Consider the following 26,277-nt stretch of genomic DNA (forward strand, 5'->3'; position numbering starts at 1 on the left):
TCATTGACAAGATCCTCCCGTGTAGTTCTGGGTGGATTCCTCACCGTTCTCATGATCATTGCAACTCCACGAGGTGAGATCTTGCATGGAGCCCCAGGCCGAGGGAGATTGACAGGTCTTTTGTGTTTCTTCCATTTGCAAATAATCACACCAACTGTTGTCACCTTCTCACCAAGCTGCTTGGCGATGGTCTTGTAGCCCATTCCAGCCTTGTGTAGGTCTACAATCTTGTCCCTGACATCATTGGAGAGCTCTTTGGTCTTGGCCATGGTGGAGAGTTTGGAATCTGATTAATTGATTGCTTCTGTGGACAGGTGACTTTTATACAGGTAACAAGCTGAGATTAGGAGCACTCCCTTTAAGAGTGTGCTCCTAATCTCAGCTCGTTACCTGTATAAAAGACACCTGGGAGCCAGAAATCTTTCTGATTGAGAGGGGGTCAAATACTTATTTCCCTCATTAAAATGCAAATCAATTTATAAAATTTTTGACATGCGTTTTTCTGGATTTATTTGTTGTTATTCTGTCTCTCACTGTTCAAATAAACCTAACATTAAAATTATAGACTGATCATTTCTTTGTCAGTGGGCAAACGTACAAAATCAGCAGGGGATCAAATACATTTTTTACTTCACTGTATCTATATATATATATATATATATATATATATATATATTTGCAGGAAAAAAACATATGGGGATTGGAAGTGATGCAGACAACTACATTGATGGAACTTACAATCTATCTGCAATATTAAAGCTGATCTACCCCCTAAAAGTAACACAAAAAAAAACCAAATATATAAAAAATACAACAAAAGATATATAAATTAAAAAAAATGTTCAAGGAAAATGTGACTCTGTGCAGCCAATGGTAATGTCTGCTTTAGGTATAATGCCAGTTGTGGATTTGACAGCTGTAATGCAGTTCCACCTCAGACACCGTCAAAACAACTTTGGATGTCGGCTAAAGCGGATCTGATTGAAAAGAGCCCCTATTCACATTATGACCAAAGACACTACTGTTGTGTATTATAATATAATATAATATAATATGCCATTTAGCAGACGCTTTTATCCAAAGCGACTTACAGTCATGCGTGCATACATTTTTGTGTATGGGTGGTCCCGGGGATCGAACCCACTACCTTGGCGTTACAAGCGCCATGCTCTACCAGCTGAGCTACAGAGTATTCAATTAAAGGGGCAATCAGCAGTTGCTACATCCATTTTTGGACTTGATTCTTGAAGAATATAACTTATAAATGGATCACGAGCTTAGTTCAACAGTCGTATCCCATCAGAACCCAAAATATAATGTTTTATGACAATGTTTGTAAACAAAGTAACTGTAAAAAAAACACTGTATAGCCTAAAAACATGGTTAAAACTATCATTTAGATATCATGGATGGTCAGTCTTTGCATCCATAGCTCTGTTTTTGAATTTGAGAGTGGTTACTTTTCTCCAGCCCCATCTCCCCGCTTTTTAACTAAACAGTTGTGGGGAGTCATCTTTGTTATTGTTTTAACTGCTGATTGCCGCTTTAACAAGGTAGGTGTCTGGATAGAATGAATAACTTATTATTATGCTTGACACCCATCCCTGTCTCTCTGACCAGACAGGGCACAGGTCAATTATTTCTCAAGCTCCTGAATAAATACCTAACCATGCTGAGTCATAATGATTCACACCACTACAGCGTGCAAACAACTAATCATAAAAGGAATACAGGAAAAACAAAACAATATGAATCATTTCAAAACACCCACTGTGACCCCTTGCTTTTTGCAGATCAGGGGTCGCGCGTAAAGCACCTCAGAGTAGGAGTGCTAATCTGTTTGAATACGATTATGGAGATGGATGACCTGATCCTACATCAGCACCTTGACTCTTAGGCGCTTTACGAATATTGTCCCTGAAATAACCGGATAGGTGGTATTTCATTGCATTCCAATGGATTTAGGGTAGTCCCTGCCATGTTGCTTACACCTATCCAGTTCTTTTGGATCTGCAAAGTATACCAAAGGGGTAGGAGATAAGGAAATGTTTTGGGGCACATTTGGCCTTCAATACCTACAAATAAGTAGCATAGGAGAAACTTGCAATATGAGGGAGGGGATTCACCTTCGTGCCAAACGAAAACAGCACAGCCAATGGTCCATGTGGTCACACTGTGATTAGATAACCTCAACGACAATCAACAATATTGTCCAATGAGAGTGGTAGTATCAACGAACGCCTATCACTCTACCGATAATCATTGGCCAATCAGATGTCGATCATCACGAAAACGTACCCTCCTATTTTTTACATCAATGAAACTCCGTGCGATATCATTAGTCGACCGTATAGACGTAAAACACGAATGACCCTCAACGATTGGCTGATTTACTTGTCCGTTTCTGTCAATCTCGCTGAACATCCAATGAGAAGCCCCGACTCGCTCATTGTTCCTCCTGCTTATGGGTACGCACGGGTCACGTGTTGTTTGTGCTCTGCTCGGTAGAGTTGTGTACAGAGAGTGAGAAGGGGACTGATCGCTAGCTTGGGTGCTAACGATTATAGAAACTGGGGTGAACGTGGAGATGTTTCACAGGGTGTGCTTCCTTTTCTAAAAGCGCATATTGGATACCTGTTTGTCACGAAGAGGCCTGGAGGACGGGCCGTTTTCAAACGGAACCAACATACATTTCTGCATGTATTGTAGCTAACCATCGCGCCGTGTAGCCACAGCAGCTCCAGCCGGAGCCCGTCTCCAAAACAAGAATGGGGTCTAGGTCCACATCACGGCTTAGGTAAATAAAGTGACCTTTGGTTGTGTTCTCTAAATGGCAAATTTCACGAATTACCAAGAAAGCAAAGCCGCTATGTTGTTAGTGGAGACGCAACAGAGGGTCATCGGGACGAAACCAGCGGCGGCGGCGGCCAACAGCAACGACACCTCGGTCGGGGAACCCCCTTCCCTATTATTGAATATCGGTGGCGTCGGAGCCAGCGGAGCTCGTGTCCATCAGCAGCACTTTCCACCCTCCAGACAACATCACTACCCCCAGAGCTCGCTGCCCAAAGAACAACAACACCCGCTGTCGCACCACTACCAGGCGGCGACGCAGCAACCGCAGCATCATCTCTCCGGTGAAAACATAACGGAGTCCCCGGTAAGGAAAGCTTCGTCGTCGTCTTTGAACCTGGTACAACAGGACCCTGCTGCTAGCCACCACACACACGCCGCGTCGGTAAACGCAGCGTCGGCCGCGATACAACTCGCCGTGAATGCTAATGTTAGCGTGGCTACCTCAGAAGGTGTCGTGGACGACATTCAGAAGTGTGGCTATCTGCGGAAACAGAAACACGGCCACAAGAGGTTTTTCGTGCTGAGGGCGGCCAGCCACCTAGGCCTCAGCCGGTTGGAGTACTATGACAGCGAGAAAAAATTCCGTAATAGCCTGCGGTCTGCTGCTGCAGCCGCCGCAACCGGTACGGCCGCCCCTTCTCCCCCGAAAAGGGTGATCTATCTGTATCAGTGCTTCACTGTCAACAAAAGAGCAGATTCCAAAAACAAACACCTCATAGCCCTCTACACTAAGGATGAATACTTTGCGATTGTGGCTGAAAATGAGCAGGAACAAGACGACTGGTACGTTGCCCTGAGTGAACTGATGAGTGAGGGGAAAAAGGGTCATCTAGACTCTGATGAGTTGGATGATGGCTACGGTACCGTCACACCAGGTACGGTTTTCAAAGAGGTGTGGCAGGTGAACGTGAAACCCAAAGGGCTGGGTCAGACCAAGAACCTCACAGGTGTGTATCGTTTATGCCTCTCTACTAAAACTATCCACCTGGTCAAACTAAACTGTGAGACGCCATGTGTCAACCTTCAGCTGATGAACATCAGACGCTGTGGACACTCAGAAAGCTTCTTCTTCATGGAGGTGGGTCGGTCATCCTCTATAGGCCCTGGGGAGATATGGATGCAGGTAGATGACTCTGTAGTGGCACAGAACATGCACGAGACCATTCTGGAGACCATGAAGGCTCTGAAGGCCTTCACCGAGATCCGCCCCAGGAGCAAGAGCCAATCGTCTGGCTCCAACCCCATTGCTTTCATCACCACCCGCCGTCACCTAGGCAACCTGCCTCCGAGCCAAACAGGTCTCCAGCGCCGCTCCAGGACCGAGTCGGTGGTTGGGACGCCGCCATCAAGTAAGAGCTCTGGCGCCAGCGGCTATCGCTTCCGAACATCGAGCGAGGGTGAGGGGACGATGAACCGGCCGTTCCGCTCCGTTACTGGCAGCCTGATCCACCTGAACACCGCCCGGATCCACCTGGGGCGCCAGGAGGGCGGGGTAGGGGCGGGGAACACCGGGAGCACCGGGGGAGTAGGGCGCTACGCCAGGGCGCTACCAGGCTCCACCTACCACGCCCGCTCCGCCTCACTCCCCGTCTCCCACTTCCCCTCCACCACCTCCCCCGTCAGCGTGTCCAGCAGCAGCGGGCACGGCTCGGTCTCCGATACCCTCACCCGGCCCTCCTCCGCGTCAATCTGCGGTTCCCCCTCCGACGGAGGCTTCAACTCCTCAGACGAGTACGGCTCAAGCCCTGGGGACTTCCGCTACTTCCGGGTCCGGAGCAACACGCCTGATTCCCTGGGCAACACCCCACCTATCAGAGAGGAGAACAGCATGAGCGACTACATGGTCATGGGCTGGCACCGCGAGGTGTTTGGTGCGGGCGGCGGGGGAGGGAGTAGTTCTGGTAGCGTGGAGACTCCCCACCGGGACGAGAGCACGTCGACGGATGACGACCGGTCCCTGAGGAGGCAGACCCACTCGTTCACGCGGCCCGGGGGTCAGGGTGGTGTTACCAGCGGCAGCAGTGGCGTGACCGTGTACCAGAAGATGACCCAGACCACCTTCTCGCTGGACGAGTCGGTGTCCGTGAGAGAGGCCCTGTCTCTGGGCCGTACCGACAGCATCACCCAGCCTTCCTCCTCTTCTTCCTCCCTCCGCTCTGACTACAGCTCCTGCTCCGAGCACAGCCAGGGCCGACCCCCTCCTCCCTCCTCCTCCTCGGCCAAGGAGGACAGCGGCTACATGCCCATGTTGTGTGGGGTGGCAGCCTCACCCTGTGACGCCCCGGACTACATGCCTATGCAAGCCAGCTCCCCCTCTCACCACCACCACCATCACCAACCCTCCCACTCTCCCCAAGCCCCCAGCTCAGCCCTAGCCCCACGTTCGCCCCAACAGCCCACAGACCCCAGCGGCTACATGATGATGCTACCAGGGGGGCGGAGCTCCTCTTCCCCAGTCCAGGCCTCCCCCAGCCCCCACAGCAGTAGCAGTAACATGGGTCTGGGTGGAGTTAGTGTCAGTAGTTCTGGTAGTATAGTGGAGCGTCCTGAGAATGGAGAATACATGGACATGTCTTACAGCAGAGGAGGAGGTGGAGGGGACGCGGCAGGGGGACGGAAGCTCTCCAACGAGGGGGGATACTATGCACTGAGCACCCCTGAAGGGAGAGACCCTAAATCATACAGCCCCTACTTCTCCCTGCCTCGCTCCTACAAGGCCCCCGCTGCAAGAGAGAGAGAACAGAGGGAACATGATGAGTATGTGCCTATGAGCTCCCCGGCGAAACCAGTCTACTCCCAGATCGCTACCGGCAACGTCGCCGAGAGGGGCGTGACGACGAGGGGTGTTGGTAGTGGGGGGTCAGACACCCATCACATCCCGCCTCACGCCTACCCGCCCCCTCCCTACGGGGTGCACCACCAAGCGGCTAACGGTGACCGACGGACGACCCCGGTCCGGCCCAACCGCCTCCCCCTAGGGCGCCGCAGCTTCCACGGGTCTCTGAGGGTCAGCGAGCCGGCCGCCGCCGAGGTACTCTCCAGCCCTGGAGAGTACATCAACATCGAGTTTGGGGGCTGCTACAGACCTCCCACGTCCTATCCTCTCTCTGCCCAGGATGGTTCATCCTCGGTGGGCTCTGCTGAGCAGCGCCGCTCCCCTCCCCACCCCCATCCTCAGAACCAGGACTATATGAGTGTAGAGGTGGGGGTTGGAGGTGGTGGTAGTGGGGTTGATGATGGAGGTCGCCAGGCTAAGAACAAGTCTCCCAGACCCTCTCTGGTGGCTCCCTGGAACCCACCCAGCTACATCCGACCTCTTGCCACTGGGGCCTCCGTGAGTGGGGCCCCTGGTTCTTCTGGAGCTCGATGGCGGACGGGGACAGATGACTACACAGATATGACCTTTAACCTCAGCAGGGGTGAGGAGTCGCGGGGGTTACGGAGTAGCCCCACGGCCATGCTGCAGCATCTGTGTTTGATGGAGGGCCGCTACCCCCCCACCTTACCCCCCAACTCTGCCTCCCCTCCCTCCTCCAGCCCCCAGCCTGAGCCCATCAAGGTGGTACGCGCGGACCCCCAGGGGCGACGCAGACACAGCTCCGAAACCTTTTCCTCATCCTCCACCTCCGGAGGAGGCGGAACCACAAGCTCCAGCACCAACCCCTCCTCGGACTCAGCCAACCCCTCAGCCCTCAACGTAGCTCCTCTGGCTGAGAGCTCCAAGTGGACCGGCTCTGGCTCCTTTGACAGTGTGTGGATGTGTGTTGAGGGGGTAGCGGGGGACTCGGCCGGCCTCCATGCCCGGCCAGGGCCTTCTGATCTGGGCATGGCCTCTGCCTCATCTGGGTGTCCTCCTGGAGGTCGGATGTGCAGGAACATGTCTGTAGGGTATCAGAATGGACTCAACTACATCGCCCTGGAGCTGAGAGAGGACCGGGACTCTAACCCTCTACCCGTACCCCAGCAGCAGGGGGGCACCGGGCATGGTACCGGGGCGACCCCCAACGCCCCCCAAGCCAGTAACGTGACTGTGCCAGTAGCGGAGGACAACGGAGCCTACGGCTGTATAGACTTCATCAAGTCAGACGGGATGACTGCCACGTCCAAGGGTGAGTGACAGAGGGATTGTGTGTGTGTGGAGGGGGGGTGCGGTGAGTAAGTGTGTGTGTGTATACAAAAGCGTATTGCTCATGCGTCTGTGATAGGCTTTGGGCGGTACACCGTAATATACCGTATACCGGGGTATTTGGAAATAGCCACAGGATGGTTTTTCAATACCGTTTAAACAATTTCTTTGAGGTTTTTCTATACATTTTAATATTTGTAGCTACTTTTTAAGTAAATACCTGCAGTCAACTTGTGCAATATGTTAGGAGATAAAGAAGATCGAGTTCTTCATTTCACCTGTCACATTATTTAACATTATGAAGCTGTCCGTAGTTCCCCAGAACAGTTGAGCCAGTCACGTGTTTGTTTGTAAATAGCACAGCTGGAGAAAGCGGGAGTCCAGCTGTGTATTGACAGGGGTCATGTTTTATATTGAAAGTGAAGTGTTTTTTTGCTTCCATAGAATGATCAGGGGCATGCAACTATAGTTTTTCTTCACAGAAAATACATTAGTGCAACACATTCGGCAGAAAACAGCTTCATTTTCATCAGATGACAACAGAAGTGCAACGCTATTTGGCTGGCAGCCACTCAAGTAGGCTAAATGAGCTTACAATGAAAAAGCAAGGTATGTTTTGCAAAAACTGTTTTTAATTTTTTTTATTTAACCTTTATTTAACTAGGCAGTTAAGTCAGTTAAGTACAAATTCTTATTTACATTAACAGCCTACCCCGGACAAACCCGGACGACGCTGGGCCAATTGTGCGCCGCCCTATGGGACTCCCGTTCACGGCCGGTTGTGATACAGCCCGGGATCGAACCAGGGTCTGTAGTGACGCCTCTAGCACTGAGATGCAGTGCCTTAAACTATGCATGGCCATCATATTTCTGTTTATTATAGAATGTAGCTACATTTCATCATGTTTTTCTTAAAGTTAATCTAGCATTTTACCAGAGAAAAGTAGGCTACACTGAGAAACGTACCAGAGAAAAGTAGCTATACACCAGTCAGAGCTGTCTGCTGATAGAATGCAGTGGAGAAGTGCAACTGAAGCGCAACATTAGTCTGATGCCGAGCAGAAATTACAATAAGAAGCATTTTAGATCTGTGTTTACAAAACGCAGCAAGCTATTTCTTATTCGTTGTATAGTTTTTTTCCTGCCTGAAAACAAATAATTATGCATTAACTAGCAAGTTAAACGTTATCTAAGTAAGTGGCTGACTTAATGAGGTGACGGAGGCGTCATAATGTGTTGGCTTTTTGCCGTGTTTGAGAAGTCACAGCTCTTTTGGATGCGTTATCTGTACAGCTGCCACTGCTATCTTTTGATTTCCTAGCATTTTTTTCTCCTCTCAGTTCTCAGCCTGTCTGCTCCTCCCCCATGTTCTCTGAGCAGAGCAGGCAGGCCCGTTGCCCTAGCGACTCCAGACTCCACACAGACACAGCTTGAATGCTGCCCTAGAGCCAGTACTGTTCATTTGCACCAATATATCTCGTTCACATTCGCTTGTAAATGTCCAAACTCACCAAAAATGACATTCGGTAGCTCCTACCTAAATACGTATAACTTTATGAGCTGGACTGCCTGTCTTTGCAATTTGTTTCATTTTTTTTGTTTGCGCTCGTTAGCATATTTATCTAGCAGCCTCCATGGAAATGCTAATTTTGTTAGCATTCTGATAATAGACACCTAACGGGCTTATACTAAGCGGGTAATACCGTAAATCCCAGGATAAGAGAAGGACGATATGAGAATCTGGATACCGCCTAACCCTAGTCTGTGACTGTGCAGTCTGTGTGTGTGCGCTGGCCCTCCAGTTGTCGGCATGCCCTGCAGTGTAAAAGGTAATCATGATGAGAAGAGAGGGAATCTCACCTACTGTACTACATACACTTCATTGATCCAGGTCCTGGCCAAAGTGGGTCAAACGGTACCATGTAATATGGAGAAACCTTGACCTGCACTTGCCCCTGTGTGTGTGTGTGTGTTTCCACCAGAGAGAGTGTGTGTTTGTGTTCGTTGCGTTGACTCCTTGCTGCCCCCCTTAGCGAGGTCATTTCTTAGTTTCGTTCCATTGGAAAACCAACACTGTGTGTGTTTTGTGGGTGTGTGTGGTTTTCCGTAGAAAAACCAACACTCTTCTCCGATAAAGCTTGTTGTCACTGTTTGAAGTGTTTCCACTGTCATACTAATGTGTGTGTGTGTGGAGTCATGCGGAGGGTCTTTGATGTGCTCTAATTGGACCAGCGTGTCGGGGCACCACAGCAATAGAACAGAGCCACAGGAAACGCATCATCATCACACAGGAATACACTTCCTGTGACCTGCCCTCAGCAGCCAACCAGGCCCCTTTCAGCACCCTTTTCCTTTTGTTCCTCCAGAGGAACACCTTCTGAAACAGGGTAGTGGGCTACTGGGACCTGTTCATTATGACATGCTGTAGCAAAACCTTTTTACTTAGGGTAGAGAGTGTTCGCTAGCTAGCAGCACCCTTTCCTGTCCCACATCCTGGTCCTCTGTAGCTCAGCTGGTAGAGCACGGCGCTTGTAACGCCAAGGTAGTGGGTTCGATCCCCGGGACCACCCATACACAAAAAAATATGTATGCACGCATGACTGTAAGTCGCTTTGGATAAAAGCGTCTGCTAAATGGCATATTATTATTAACATCCAAAGGCCCCCTTCATAGTGTGACAGTGTGAGCCTACTAGTTGTACTGGTCTTGGAGCTGCTTGGAGCTGAGTTAAGGTCCTGTAGTAGAGAGTGTTGGCTAGCGGCTGGTGAGGGTGTTGGCTAGCGGCTGGTGAGGGTGTTGGCTAGCGGCTGGTGAGGGTGTTGGCTAGCGGCTGGTGAGGGTGTTGGCTAGCGGCTGGTGAGGGTGTTGGCTAGCGGCTGGTGAGGGTGTTGGCTAGCGGCTGGTGAGCGTGTTGGCTAGCGGCTGGTGAGGGTGTTGGCTAGCGGCTGGTGAGGGTGTTGGCTAGCGGCTGGTGAGGGTGTTGGCTAGCGGCTGGTGAGCGTGTTGGCTAGCGGCTGGTGAGGGTGTTGGCTAGCGGCTGGTGAGGGTGTTGGCTAGCGGCTGGTGAGGGTGTTGGCTAGCGGCTGGTGAGGGTGTTGGCTAGCGGCTGGTGAGCGTGTTGGCTAGCGGCTGGTGAGGGTGTTGGCTAGCGGCTGGTGAGGGTGTTGGCTAGCGGCTGGTGAGGGTGTTGGCTAGCGGCTGGTGAGGGTGTTGGCTAGCTGCTGGTGAGGGTGTTGGCTAGCGGCTGGTGAGCGTGTTGGCTAGCGGCTGGTGAGGGTGTTGGCTAGCGGCTGGTGAGGGTGTTGGCTAGCGGCTGGTGAGGGTGTTGGCTAGCGGCTGGTGAGGGTGTTGGCTAGCGGCTGGTGAGGGTGTTGGCTAGCGGCTGGTGAGCGTGTTGGCTAGCGGCTGGTGAGGGTGTTGGCTAGCGGCTGGTGAGGGTGTTGGCTAGCGGCTGGTGAGGGTGTTGGCTAGCGGCTGGTGAGGGTGTTGGCTAGCGGCTGGTGAGCGTGTTGGCTAGCGGCTGGTGAGGGTGTTGGCTAGCGGCTGGTGAGGGTGTTGGCTAGCGGCTGGTGAGGGTGTTGGCTAGCGGCTGGTGAGGGTGTTGGCTAGCGGCTGGTGAGGGTGTTGGCTAGCGGCTGGTGAGGGTGTTGGCTAGCGGCTGGTGAGGGTGTTGGCTAGCGGCTGGTGAGGGTGTTGGCTAGCGGCTGGTGAGGGTGTTGGCTAGCGGCTGGTGAGGGTGTTGGCTAGCGGCTGGTGAGCGTGTTGGCTAGCGGCTGGTGAGGGTGTTGGCTAGCGGCTGGTGAGCGTGTTGGCTAGCGGCTGGTGAGGGTGTTGGCTAGCGGCTGGTGAGCGTGTTGGCTAGCGGCTGGTGAGCGTGTTGGCTAGCGGCTGGTGAGGGTGTTGGCTAGCGGCTGGTGAGCGTGTTGGCTAGCGGCTGGTGAGGGTGTTGGCTAGCGGCTGGTGAGCGTGTTGGCTAGCTCATCCTATTTCACATCATCTATATTTACTGCTTTATTTTCAGACTGACAGTTATTTATCAGCTGGGTCTAGCAGTAGGCATGTGTATGCTTCATCCCAAATTGCACCCTATTCCCTAATGTAGTGCACTACTTTTGACCAGAGCCCTGTATAGGGAATAGGGTGCCATTTGAGACACAGAATGTGCACTGGCCCTAAAGCAGGAAGCTGCACAGGCAACTGGATCCCCTTTCGTGTGTGTGTGTGAGCGTGTGTGTGTGTCAGCGTGTGTGTGTGTCAGCGTGTGTGTGTGTCAGCGTGTGTGTGTGTCAGCGTGTGTGTGTCAGCGTGTGTGTGAGCGTGTTTGGTGTTGAACCTGAACTCTCTCACACTCTGATATACATACACACAGATGTTAATATAATCTCAAGATGTTAGGTCAAATCAATTTGAATGTTTTAGTAGGCTTTAGGTTATACCTCTTTCATTAATTGGCTTATTGCTGTATAATAAGTTGCTGGATAATACGTTTCAAATGAATATGTAAGGGGTAATCAACGAGGGGCTATGCGTTCTATGGAAAATAATGAACAACGTGGAAGGTGTATTCCACGACGGGCTATATGAGTGGAACTGACCTTCCACCGATTTGCATTATTTCCCAGAGAACTCATAGAGCCTTGAGTTGATTATCCCTTTCATACCATGGATATAATTTAACACATCTGCCAGTAGAAATGTGTTCAACATCCACTGAAGTAGCTAGAAAGTTTACAAGATAGCTGCAGTAGTTGCTGTGGTAACCAAACAGACTTGCTAGTTTAGCTAACCAAACCATCAGTCCTAGCTTGCTATTATGAAAATCAAATTCAACAATGCCAATACTGTTTTCAATTCGACTTTTGCTTTCAAAAGCAGCTCGAACAAAACATATACCATGAGCTACAGGGAAATAATGCATGCTCTAGAACGCCAATCAGAAAAGAGTATTCAACAATGCCATGGTATAAGACGATAGAAGACTTCCATACTAATACTGCTGTTACAGTAACTGCTTCAGGTAGTGTTATCAGCCATTTCTATGGCAATGCCTCTTCCTGTGGACTTTCATTAGGCCTATATAGACTTGTATGTTAGTGTGTCCTTTGTTACTCATAGGTAAACACCTCCTGTCTCTGAGTCAAAGCCAGGGTATTTTCCCATGTAGGCTACTAGGAATATATTAGCCTAGTGACTAACAGGCTAGCTAGCTGTTTACTGTTGTAAAGTGTGGTGTGTCTGTGTGGTGTGTGTGTGAGTGTGTCTGTGTGGGGTGTGTGTACTGTGGTAGGCCTGAATGTTTTCTCATTCTCTAGGACAGGGATCATCAACTAGATTCAGCCGCGGGCCGATTTATTTTCTTGAACGTATAGTCTGTGGGCCGGAACATAATTACAATTCATTTGTAGACTGCAAATTGACCACAAGAAGCCCAAACTGATATAATATTTGACTAAAACATAATCATTTCGAACCTTGCTTACATTTTGTATACGGTCACGTGTCTCTCTATTATGCGTGGGAATACTTGGGAACAGATTTTTTTCCAAATTAAAATCATTTGGAGCTGATTTCCTGGTGTTTTTACAGTCTTATGTCCAACAATATAAAAAACAACTTGGGGGGGGGGGGGGGGGCAAATGAAATCACCCGTGGGCCACCCTGCTTTAGGATGATGGAGTATTAATAGTAAACGTTCTCCCACATTCAGATAGGAGGAGGATGTGAGGTGACTAATACGAAATTGGTTGAGTAATCAAATTCTTGGGTTACCATGTGCCTTGAGTGGAAAAAATCCCCTAAACTCCAAAGCTTATATTTTGTATTGTTGGACATAAAAGACTGAATAAAACACCAGCAGATCAGCTCCAAGGGATTTAGATTTTGAAAATCCGTTCCAAAGTATTCCCACGCATAATATAATATAATATATATATATATATATATATATATATACAGTGCTATGAAAAAGTATTTGCCCCCTTTCTAATTTTCTCTACTTTTGCATATTTGTGATACTGATTGTTATCAGATCTTCAACCAAAACCTAATATTAGATAAAGGGAACATAAGTGAACAAATAACACAACAATTACATTTTTATTTCATAAACAAAGTTATGCAACACCCAATTCCTCTGTGTGAAAAAGTAATTGCCCCCTTACACTCTAACTGGTTGTGCCACCTTTAGCTGCAATGACTCCAACCAAATGCTTCCTGTAGTTGTTGATCAGTCTCTCGCGTCGCTGTGGAGGAATTTTGGCTCACTCTTCCATGCAGAACTGCTTTAACTCAGTGACGTGTGGGCTTTCAAGCATGAACTGCTCGTTTCAAGTCCTGCCACAACATCTTAATTGGGATTAGGTCTGGACTTTGACTAGGCCATTCCAAAACTTCCAATTTGTTGCTTTTGAGCAATTTCCATGTAGACTTGATTGTGTGTTTTGGATCATTGTCTTGCTGCATGACCCAGCTGCGCTTCAGCTTCAGCTCACAGACAGATGGTCTGACATTCTCCTGTAGAATTATCTGATACAGAGCAGAATTCATGGTTCCTTCTATTAAGGCAAGTCGTCCAGGTCCTGAGGCAGCAAAGCATCCCCAAACCATCACACCACCACCACCATGCTTGACCTTTGGTATGATGTTCTTACTATGGAATGCAGTGTTTGGTTTTCGCCAGGCATAATGGGAACCATCTCGTCCAAAAAGGTGACTCAAGTTTGCCAAAAAGCACCTGGATGATCATCAAGACTCTTGGAAGAGCATTCTATGAACAGATTATTCAAAAGTATAGCTTTTTGGACGACATGGTTCCAGTAATGCCTGGCGAAAACCAAACACTGCATTCCATAGTAAGAACAAGCGTGGTGGTGGTGTGATGATATATATATATACAGATGAGATATATATATATATATATATAGACAGTGAGGGGAAAAAAGTATTTGATCCCCTGCTGATTTTGTACGTTTGCCCACTGACAAAGACATGATCAGTCTATAATTTTAATGGTAGGTTTATTTGAACAGTGAGAGACAGAATATCCAGAAAAACGCATATCAAAAATGTTATAAATTGATTTGCATTTTAATGAGGGAAATTAAGTATTTGACCCCTCTGCAAAACATGACTTAGTACTTGGTGGCAAAACCCTTGTTGGCAATCACAGAGGTCAGACGTTTCTTGTAGTTGGCCACCAGGCTTGCACACATCTCAGGAGGGATTTTGTACCACTCCTCTTTGCAGATCTTCTCCAAGTCATTAAGGTTTCGAGGCTGACGTTTGGAAACTCGAACCTTCAACTCCCTCCACAGATTTTCTATGGGATTAAGGTCTGGAGACTGGCTAGGCCACTCCAGGACCTTAATGTGCTTCTTCTTGAGCCACTCCTTTGTTGCCTTGGCCGTGTGTTTTGGGTCATTGTCATGCTGGAATACCCATCCACGACCCATTTTAATTGCCCTGGCTGAGGGAAGGAGGTTCTCACCCAAGATTTGACGGTACATGGCCCCGTCCATCGTCCCTTTGATGCAGTGAAGTTGTCCTGTCCCCTTAGCAGAAAAACACCCCCAAAGCATAATGTTTCTACCTCCATGTTTGACGGTGGGGATGGTGTTCTTGGTGTCATAGGCAGCATTCCTCCTCCAAACACGGCGAGTTGAGTTGATGCCAAAGAGCTCGATTTTGGTCTCATCTGACCACAACACTTTCACCCAGTTCTCCTCTGAATCATTCAGATGTTCATTGGCAAACTTCAGATGGCCCTGTATATGTGCTTTCTTGAGCAGGGGGACCTTGCGGGCGCTGCAGGATTTCAGTCCTTCACAGCGTAGTGTGTTACCAATTGTTTTCTTGGTGACTATGGTCCCAGCTGCCTTGAGATCATTGACAAGATCATCCCGTGTAGTTCTGGGCTGATTCCTCACCGTTCTCATGATCATAGCAACTCCACAAGGTGAGATCTTGCATGGAGCCCCAGGTTGAGGGCGATTGACAGCAAAAGTTTCTTCCATTTGCGAATAATCGCACCAACTGTTGTCACCTTCTCACCAAGATGCTTGGCGATGGTCTTGTAGCCCATTCCAGCCTTGTGTAGGTCTACAATCTTGTCCCTGACATCCGTGGAGAGCTCTTTGGTCTTGGCCATGGTGGAGAGTTTGGAATCTGATTGATTGATTGCTTCTGTGGACAGGTGTCTTTTTATACAGGTAACAAGCTGAGATTAGGAGCACTCACTTTAAGAGTGTGCTCCTAATCTCAGCTCGTTACCTGTATAAAAGACACCTGGGAGCCAGAAATCCTTCTGATTGAGAGTGGGTCAAATACTTATTTCCCTCAATAAAATGCAAATCAATTTATATTTTTGTGTATGGGTGGTCCCGGGGATCGAACCCACTACCTTGACGTTACAAGCGCCGTGCTCTACCAGCTGAGCTACAGAGGACCAACTTTCTTCTGAAACTAGTCAGTTTATTCTTGTTCTGAGAAATGAAGGCTTTTCCATACCAGAAATTGCCAAGAAACTGAAGATCTCGTACAACGCTGTGTACTACTCCCTTCACAGAACAGCGCAAACTGGCTCTAACCAGAATAGAAAGAGGAGTGGGAGGCCCCGATGCACAACTGAGCAAGAGGACAAATACATTAGTGCCTAGTTTGAGAAACAGACGCCTCACAGGTCCTCAACTGGCAGCGAGTGTGTGTGTGTGTGTACATTCTAGGTACATGTCATGTCATTTTCCCCCCAGAATGAAACTGGAATGTCCACTAGTGGACATGATATAACGACTCCTAACATCCCTAGAGATGCCCACTAGCACCCCTAACCCTCCATGAGACCTCACCCCTGGAATAGCCTAGTTATTGTTCTGGTTTTCCTGAGAGACTCTCTGGGTTCCATTACGGCGGAATTGTGATCAATTAGAATGTTCCTACTTCTAAACAGAATCAGAATGGGAAGGTTAGGAATTCTATCTCCCCATAAAGGTTGTTCCTTGTCAGCCAGTAGAATATAGTATCGTCGTTAACATAATATGTGTGTGTTTCTGTACTGCGTGTGTGTGTTTCTGTACTGCGTGTGTGTGTTTCTGTACTGCGTGTGTGTGTTTCTGTACTGTAGTGTGTGTGTGACTAGTATTCCCTCACTGTATTGATAAATTGTGAAAAGAACAGCGACAAAAACAATAGGAGATGTAATACTTAAGAAAAACTAAATGTATAAAACAAAGAAATATACAAAGCAATGTAAGTAATGGTTTACATTCAGAATCTAATTCAACAAACAATTAAAAATGACTGGAGGTACTTACATTGTTTTGTTACTTATTATACATGGAGAAAATAGTAGGCTACATTCTATGTTTCCTCCCTTAGCTTGTGGTAAGCTGTGACATACTGTGCTGCCAACTCTTTAACATCAGACCTTTGTTTGATTGTTCTGTGAATGTAGAACTTTTCAATTTGAATTTAGGGAAGAAGGAATCTCTATACTGAACAAAAATATAAATGCAAAATGTAACAATTTCAAAGATTTTACTGAGTTACAGTTCATAGAAGAAAATCAGTCAATTAGAAATTCATAAATTAGGCCCTAATCTATGGATTTCACATGACTGGGCTGGGGAGCAGCCATGGGTGGGCCTGGGAGGGCATAGGCCCACCCACTTGGGAGCAAGCCCACCCACTGGGGAGCCAGGCCCAGCCAATCAGAAGGAGTTTTTCCCCACAAAATGACTTTATTACAGACAGAAATTCTCTCTCTCTCTCTCTCTCTCGCGCGCTCTCTCTCTCTCTGTCTCTCTCTCTGTCTGTGTGTTAAGCCTGTGATTAGTTGATAATGCCATTAGCTGCCTAAAACACACACAGAGTGGGGGGAGGGGCTAATGCCCCCCCCCCCCCCCCAAACCCAGATTATACTAATGTATAGGATGCATAACTCTGCCTTCGCCTACAATGGTTGCGCTCCCGCATAAATCTAATTAACATAATACAAAAATCCCCATTGAAATCCGTCTGTTTAAGCTAGAGATATGTGTTTTTTTTGCATGGCCTGCGTCTCAATCCACTGCATCTGCCGATATCGCCCTTCCGCATCTGTGGTGAAAGGTGGCAGAGCTCGAGCGGTGTTTGTCAGACCATGAGAGATCCCAAAAATCGGTTTTCTTGCGAAAACGGTTTGGCCTACAAACTGTTATGACCACTCATTTAATAGCGGAGACTCTCAAGAACACGATGGTGTTCTCCGATTGTGTTTTGCCCTCGGACGCTCACAAGATTCATCTGAAGGTCCCCAGTACCAGTTAAAAAAATTAATGGTCATATATATATATATATATAGTTTAGTGCCTAAAATAAGGGGATAAATACATGGGGATAAATACATGTACAAAATAAATACATCGTTTCCTGATCTTTCTTATATCTCTCAGATATAGGACAGACACTTCAGAAAAAACGTCATTTTGATTTTTTTGGGGGGGGGGACTATCTGTTGTTCCATTTAGTGAATCTGTTATTCAATGTGTTTCTATTGGCTAATAGCAGTAATGCCAAATTCCATGTTTCATCCAATCATTTTTTTCTATATTTTTTTTGATACCTTAAGGGGTCTTAAAATTTAATGACAGACTTTTGGCTGCAATGTTTTTTTTAAAATCTGGCTTTACATGTGGAAATGTTGTACAATGTACCTTTAACAGAAAAACACCTTCCGGTGTAAAAACCACTGAAATTAAAAACAAACCACATTTGAAGTGAGAAGTAGGCATCAAGCTGAAAAATAACTTTTAACAGTATGAATTAGGCTGTTTTGAGAAGGTTCGAATCCTACACACACACTGACACGCGCGCACACTGACACGCGCGCACACTGACACGCGCGCACACTGACACACGCGCACACTGACACACGTGCACACTGACACACGCTGACTGGGTCATGGAGGGTGAGAGTACAGCGACAGTAGTGGGATTTAAGAATGGCTGTTGTTTTATTATAGTAGTGAGTTTGTGGGCATGGCTGGTTTCTAAATGTACTCGCATGCACACAAACACACTTTCTTTCTTTCTCCCTCTCTCTCTGACTGTCACAGACAGACCCTTAGGCCAGTGGTTTTCAAGCCTCTCCTCTGGGACCCTCAGCCGTTCCTTGTGTTTGATCTATCCCATAGCTAGCACACCTGATTTCAATCATCAACTAATCATAAAGCCCTTGACTAGGTAAATCAGGTGAGCTAGTTCAGCGCTACAATAAAATTGTGAAATGTCTGTTGGTCCCCAAAGCGAGGTTTGAAAACCACTGCCTTAGGCCAAGTGTAGGGCCCCATAAAAGCAGTTATTTATTTTACCTGTTTTTGTTTTTCCAGGTTTCCGTTTTTCCCCATGTTTTCAGGTTTCCGCTCTCAAAATCACACCTTTTTAATAGAACATAAAATGTTGTTTTTCTTAGTCCACAATAATGCTTAAACCACATCAGGAGACCAGTTTTGAGGTCTGGGAAAAATCTAAGAGAATTATTATTTCGAATTTTGGCTGTAGTTACCCTTTAATGCAAGTGCCAACAGCCAGAGCCTGTTGTTTGGATAGCGGTGTTTCTGTAGCGCTCATGTGATTGCAGAGTTTGCAAAACAAGTGGCCACTGGATTGATGCATATAATCATATCATTCTGCCAGGTAGGCATAGGCTACTTGGTAGTTAACATTTAATTGAGTAGGTTTTTGAGAAAGCTTTTCCATCCACCAGCAGACGGTTATCATTAGCATCATCGCTAAATGCGACACAAAGTGTAGACTAGACATACGAGAGCTGCACACGACACAAACAGACGGGGTCATGACCTTTTAGAAAGTTGCAGGAAAATGCAAATCACTGTTGCATTTTGTTCATGTCTAATGATTAACATGGGCAAATTAATGCATTTTCTAATATGTTCAATACATTTAGTTGATTCCCTACTAAGTTAAAAACAACTTTTTTTTAATGTCTGGATTCCGTGATTCCGTCCACGTTTTCCGCAAAACAGAATTTATAGGGCCCTACAAGTGGAAGGATTGCCCTTTCCATTTCAGTCGAGAAAAGAGGAGATGAGGCAGGGGCATGAGGTGTTGAGAAGCCACATGGGCAGCCTGGTCGCTCCGACTAGGCATACCTCAAAAAGGTATAATATAATACGAGTGGGTGTGAGACCGTGTTGACATGGATGGCATTACCACTATTAAGACTCATCCCACCATTTCATCAGGATATCTATTGAAGTTGAGCCCCTTGGATGGAATTGACCCCCAAGTCCCCAACTAGAGGGATGGGGGGAGGAGGAGGAGGAGGAAGGGTGGAGAAGAGTAGAGGCTAATTCCTTCTCCTCCTTTTTTCTCCTCCGTCCGGCTTCAGCGGTCTTCTCAGGTCAACCTCTCTCTCTCTCTCTCTCCTGCCTCCTCCTTTGTCAAAGAACAGGTAGGCTACAGGGTAAAAACAGATTTGATAGAAAGACGGAGAGGGAGAGAGGAAAGCGAGAGGCAGAGAAGGGTGAAAGAGAGATGGGAATTGGAGAGGATGGAGAGACAGAGAGGACAGTGGCAGAGCTAGCTGAAAATGTGTCCTGTGTTGTACCACAGGCAGTAGCTATCGGCTTACAGGCTAACCAGGGACACTTAACCTGTGAGCTGATTTGAAACCTGACCTTTAACCTCATACTTAACCCAGACCTGACCAGGAACCTCATACCTAACCCAGACCTGACCAGGAACCTCATACCTAACCCAGACCTGACCAGGAACCAAACGCGCCGAAACGGGTATGGACCTACTTGAATTTGTCCAATAAGAAACACTTGTCGTTTTTTCCGTTGTAAAACGTTTTGCTACGGTGTGTACTAATGAATACAACTCAGTGTAACCCAGTTGGTCCTAACCCTAACCCAGCTAAAATAAACTGGCTAGCTAAAATAAACTTGCTACCTCTGGTTGGGGCTTCACTGCCTATGATGATGAAATGGACTGGTCGTTCACTAGCCATACTGGCAGTTTGCATTGTGACGACCCTGGAGAAAAAAACCTGTATCAGCCTAACAATAGTGGATTCAAATTGATATCCGCGTTCTAAAGAAGCCGTAAACGATCATGTGATGTTCACTTTCATAGCTTACTGTAGGTTAACTGTCGTCTGTTCTGTCGTATCGGTGATATCAAAAGTTTCACTTCAACCAGTGAGGTGTTTTAGTTTTGATAGTGTGTGAAATTATGTCAGCTGGCTGGCTGTTGCTTTGAGAGCCGAAGCACCCCACCTTAGAGAGAGATTTAGCTTGGGCAAACACTGGCCCAGGCGCCAGACTAGGTCTTAATGCAGGTGGTCTAGGGGTGTTGTGTGGAAATATGCAGGCGTTTTATTGCTGTGTGTGGGGGGGGGGGGGGGTACAGTAGTGTCCTGCAGTGGTGGAGTCCGAGGAGATTGTTATGGTCAAAGTCAACTGACATAACAATTAACCAAAGACCTCTGTCCACCTCTTCTCTCTCGCTCTCTTGCCCTGTCTGTCTTTCTGTGTCAACCCTCTCTCCCCTCTCTCTCTCTCTCTGCCCCCCCCCCCCCCCCCCCCCCGTAACAAACAGACAGATAGAAAGCGTTAGCCGGCATTCCTGTCGCTCCAGCCCGTCCACAGCTGAAGCCCTCTCTCTCTCAAAGCATATGTTAATGGTCAGCAGCCAACAGGACAAAGCCCTTATCAAAGCCCTGCTCTGGGTCAACACACACACACACACACACACACACAGAGGCATGCACACTTGGGATACACATACCGACACACGCTTACACACACACACACACACAGGGGATACACACACCGACACACACACACACACACAGAGGCATGCACGCTTGGGATACACACACCGACACACGTTTACACACACACAGAGGATACACACACCGATACACGCTTACACACACACACACAGGGGATACACACACTCACAACAGGGCCGGTCAGAGCCCAGACTAACCTACTACCAGAACCTGTGTGGGTATGTGTGGGTGTGTGTGGTTGTGTGTGGGTGTGCAACCACTAACCAGGTTAGCTGAGGCCATGCGGGGACATGCTTCTTTACCAACTGTTTTGGTGAAGTTAACTGATCATCTTTTTCTCGCTCACTCTCTCTCTCCCCCTCTCTCTCTCCCTTCTATCTCTCTACAGACTTATGATGGATGGAGGGATCTGAGAGGGGTGCATCACAGACCCCCTAACCCCCTCCACCGTGGCCTTCAACACCCCCACACCACACTTTGACCGTCAACCCCTCAACCTCAACCCCCAAGGCCAGCCCACGAGGTCACACCCCCTCTGAACAACAACAACCGCAACATCACTAAAACGATCGAAGACGAAGACTGAAGGCACTCGCATTTGTGTTTTAATTATTTTTTTGTTACTTTGTTTTTAATGATATTTTGTTTTTTCTCAGACCGTCTGGTTCTGAGGCTGCTGTCGATGTTAAAGGACTTTAGATATAATAACTTTTATTTCTGATCTAACAGTACGAAAAGGGAGCTTTGCTTAAACAGTTGAGTATGGCTGTATAACAGTAATGAATAATACGTCTTAGAGACTGGGTGGAGACCGACCGGTCAGTACAGTTTTCTCTTAAGACTTATATACACACTACTATATTTATTGCCACAAAAGGTTTCAGGTGCATTTATTATGTTAACATGATTTATTTAGTATTTTTGTATTAGGTAGCAGAGAAGGGTACTGGACTCAACGATGGTCCCAGTTTTCCCTGATGAAAAAGATTTTCTGTAAAAGAAGCAGGTACTTTATTTCCACTTAAGGGCCTTATTAGCACAGTTCTGGTACAGTGTGTGTGTGTGACGCTTACACAAACACACACACACACACACACACTTTCACATATCTGGCTGCTTGTCTGTCCTCTTTAGGCTACATTGAATGACTACACACACGTGTCAGTGTGTCCTGTTTAGGCTAGGCGACACCTGTTGTTTCTGTGACTCCACTAGTCTGTCAGTAGGGCTGCTGGTTCACATAAACACACACAGGGGGCCTGGGCCTCGTTAGGGGTCCCAGTAATCCGACTCTACCCCCCAAGGTGCAACGTGCTGGGCATATTTGCCCCCTGTGCAACACACACACACACACACTCAATACACACGTGGACACGCACACGGACACATACTCATACAAACACACATCTCTGTCAGCCTCTAACTTCCCTGCTTATGAACTCTAGACCCTTCCCACTGCCAATAGGAGAGAGAGAGAGAGAGAGGAGGAGGAGGGGGGGTGAGGGTCTATTCTCGATCTAAACAGATCCACAGGAACCAGTGGTTTGCTGGAAATGACCTTAGGGTTAGCGCTGGGGGAAGTGTAGCTACTACAAAGGGTTGAAAACGAGATGAGAGGTGCAATACTTTCTGTTCAATGATGTTGCTTGGAATCAGTCGCTTTGTTCGCCTCAACACAACAGCTGCCCAAACACGTCACACATCTTCGCATCTTGCCAAAACAACGCACATTTCCACCATCGACTCGCCACACGACAAGACTCATGGGTTTTATTTTCTGATAGGAAAGGGTAGAAGTTAGAAAAACGAGTGTCAGCGCAAAACTTGAGAACAGAGGAGTGATAGAAAGACCATCGGAACTCTGAAAGCTGAAGGCCTTCCTCTTTTATTATTATTTTCTTTCATTTGAAGTATTTTACTTTTACGCAAGTATGACAATTAAGTACTTTTTTTCACCACTGGTTAAATACCACAATAACTTTAAGCAGTGCTTTGCTGCAAGCCTGTACATGATGTTTGCATTATAGTACAGCACATAAGAGCAAAATCCAATGGGTACAGATTAGTGTTAACTGCAGGCTTAACCTTAGCGGACTAAACTCCACTGAAGGGAACTTCACCAAATGTATTTTGACTCAAGTGTGCCATGGGTGTTTGTATAACATTCCTCTATTCTTTTTTTTTTTTTTTTTTTACCTCCCTCTCCCTTCTGAAAGGCTGGAAGCTGTTAGTCCTAGAGGACTGTTGTGTATTTTGCGGTATAATCTCTGTCAGCCTTTTATGTAGTTAACCCACTGTAGAGGAGAGATGGATAGAGAGAGAAAGGGGGCTGGAGGGAAGAGGAGATGTTAGTGGCTTGACTGTAGTGTTTTTTTGTTTTAGTTTTTTGCTCACCTGATTATTATACTCCCTCCCTCCCTCCCTCCCTCTCTTTTCTAGCTCCTTTACTAATTTGATTTGATGACTGAATCAAAATGTCAGTGGAAAGAAAAATGAGCTTGACTTTTGTTGAGAAAAGAAAACGAAACGTGAAAAGCTACAGTATTTTTCATGGTACGTCTTGTCGGTGTGTTTTCAGTAAGAGGACGTTGATGATGATGATTATGATATTTGTTGGTGCAGAAAAGGGGACAATATGAAAAAGTTGACCCCAAACCCTTTCAACAACCAGTCAGATCCCATCCGTCTAGCTACCCCTCCAGGAATAGGGTGACTTCACCTGTTTTACCCCATTTGGTACAACCAGTGTCTTATATGGTACAGTTACGGGGCACAGAACCTACTGTTATGTTATGGAAAAGGAACTGTTACCATACCTACCAAGGCTGGAACTATAGAACTAGAATTATCATAATTCTAATTCTATGGTTGGAACACATTGAATGGCTGTACTGTGATTTGTCTGCAATATTTTAAACTTTTATTTGTTCATAAAAAAAACATACATTTCAATTTGAAAGGTTATGATATGTGGTGAAACAAACTTTGTTGCTTTCATATTTCAGATACGTTTAGTTTGACAATGTTTTATTTTTTAGGTTACGCTGCAGTGCTTTTCGGCTTTGAGCTATTAGATTTGACCAATAAAAAAGCTATATTTGGCAAAATACTTTCTGTGATTGAGAAGTCTTACCTAATCAATTATCTAATCAATTCAATCAATCATAAAGATGAGTATAGAATTTTTTTTTTTTTTTTTTTTTTTTTTTTTTTTACAATTTAGTTTTAGTGAATGATTCTGCTTTGTACTGTCTTTATGTTCTGTTGATGATATAGGCCACTACGGCTGTGTCCCAAAACTCCATACTAGCCATGTACTAGACATGCATTCTCAGTAGTGTGCTAGTGTGGATGTTTGAAAAGGGCCATAGCATTCTGAGTAAACAATAACAAACCCTTTAGAAAATTAATGGAAAAATTCTGATAATAATAACTACGTAATATATTACAGAGGACGTAAACGGTACTGCATAAATATATATGCAGCTGTATTTTCTTTGTTTATCTACTTTACAGAAAAGAGCAGAAGTTAAATCTGTTATTTTATCTAGTTTACAGAAAGGGCAGAAGTTAAATCTCTTTTTTTGGTGTTGTGTTGATCAGTTTGGTTGAGTCTCTTAAAGACAGACGGGGGTTTTAAATAATTTTGAAACTAAACAAAGACAGGATAAACTTTTTTTCAAAAAGTACAACGACTTGGACATTTTGCAGTTTTGTAAAAAAAATACAAAAAAAAGACAAAAGAAAATAAGTAAAATTGCTGCCTAATGTTTTGTAATTATTACTATTTTATTTGCTGCTGTGTAGTACGAAATAACAACTGGTTGATTGATGGCAACCGCCACAGTGATGAGGAAGGTGTCATTTTCATTGCTACCTGTGGTTTTTCTTTCAGAATTGAATGGCTTTGTAATTTAGCTTGACGGAACAGACAGTTCTCTTCATACTGTGGAGGTGTTGATCCTCGGATGTGCATTATATTTCTCTGCAACGTGCGTCTTTATGAAAAATAAAAATGGTTGAAAAAAAACGAATGATTTCAAAATGATAACTGTTCTTGGTGGATTCCACCCCCCCTCTTTAAATAGCATACAGTTTTTTTTTTCATGTTAATGGCGCCTCAAGGCACCTTTTTTATTATCTCTCTCATCTACTTCAGGAGGGAAAGAGGGATGGGTGCAGGTTCTATTGGGAGGAATGTTGAGCATTGCATAGTGTTTATATTTATCAGACCTTTTGCTTTCGATAGAGCTATTGCAATAAAAATGTCTTCATGTACATCTTACCGTCTCAACTGTCCCTCATTTTGTGTTCTTGTATGCTTGTTTGTCATATGTTGTGTGTGTGTGTGTGTGTGTGAGCTTGCACATGTACAGTCGTGGTCAAAAGTTTTGAGAATGCCACAAGTATTGGTCTTCACAAAGTTCGCTGCTTCAGTGTTATGAGATATTTTTGTCAGATGTTACTATGGTATACTGAAGTATAATTACAAGCATTCCATAAGTGTCAAAGGCTTTCATTGACAATTACATTACATTTATGCAGAGTCAAAATATGCAGTGTTGACCCTTCTTTTTGAAGACCTCTGCAATCCGCCCTGGCATGCTGTCAATTAACTTCTGGGCCACATCCTGACTGAAGGCAGCCTATTCTTGCATAAGCAATGCTTGGAGTTTGTCAGAATTTGTGGGTTTTTGTTTGTCCACCCGCCTCTTGAGGATCGACCACAAGTTCTCAATGGGATTAAGGTCTGGGGAGTTTCCTGGCCATGGACCCAAAATGTGGATGTTTTGTTCCCCGAGCCACTTAGTTATCACTTTTGCCTTATGGCAACGTGCTCCATCATGCTGGAAAAGGCATTGGTCGTCACCAAACTGTTCTTGGATGGTTGGGAGAAGTTGCTCTCGGAGGATGTGTTGGTACCATTCTTTATTCATGGCTGTGTTCTTAGGCAAAATTGTGAGTGAGCCCACTCCTTTGGCTGAGAAGCAACCCCACACATGAATGGTCTCAGGATGCTTTACTGTTGGCATGACACAGGACTGATGGTAGCGCTCACCTTGTCTTCTCCGGACAAGGTGTTTTCCAGATGCCCCAAACAATCGGAAAGGGGATTCATCAGAGAAAATGACTTTACCCCAGTCCTCAGCAGTCCAATCCCTGTACCTTTTGCAGAATATCAGTCTGTCCCTGATGTTTTTCCTGGAGAGAAGTGTCTTCTTTGCTGCCCTTCTTGACTCCAGGCCATCCTCCAAAGGTATTCGCCTCATTGTGCGTGCAGATGCACTCACACCTGCCTGCTGCCATTCCTGAGCAAGCTCTGCACTGGGGGTGCCCCGATCACGCAGCTGAATCAACTTTAGGAGATGGTCCTGGCGCTTGCTGGACTTTCTTGGGCGCCCTGACGCCTTCACAACAATTGAACCTCTCTCCTTGAAGTTCTTGACGATCAGATAAATGGTTGATTTAGGTGCAATCTTACTAGCAGCAATATCCTTGC

At 46.4% G+C, this 26,277-nt stretch overlaps 1 protein-coding gene across 1 annotated transcript; it reads left to right on the forward strand.

Moving 5' to 3' along the window:
- Positions 1–2,539: 2,539 nt before the first annotated feature.
- On the forward strand, positions 2,540–21,731 carry LOC311119991 (insulin receptor substrate 2-B-like). Its single transcript, XM_084194626.1, has 2 exons — positions 2,540–6,965; positions 21,166–21,731. The coding sequence occupies exons 1-2, from the start codon at positions 2,831–2,833 to the stop codon at positions 21,171–21,173; spliced, it is 4,143 nt and encodes a 1,380-aa protein (XP_084050752.1). The 5' UTR covers positions 2,540–2,830; the 3' UTR covers positions 21,174–21,731.
- Positions 21,732–26,277: the final 4,546 nt, after the last annotated feature.

Source organism: Coregonus lavaretus (assembly GCF_964263955.1).
Source record: "Coregonus lavaretus genome assembly, contig: HAP1_SCAFFOLD_859, whole genome shotgun sequence".
In the NCBI taxonomy this organism is placed as follows: Eukaryota; Metazoa; Chordata; class Actinopteri; order Salmoniformes; family Salmonidae; genus Coregonus; species Coregonus lavaretus.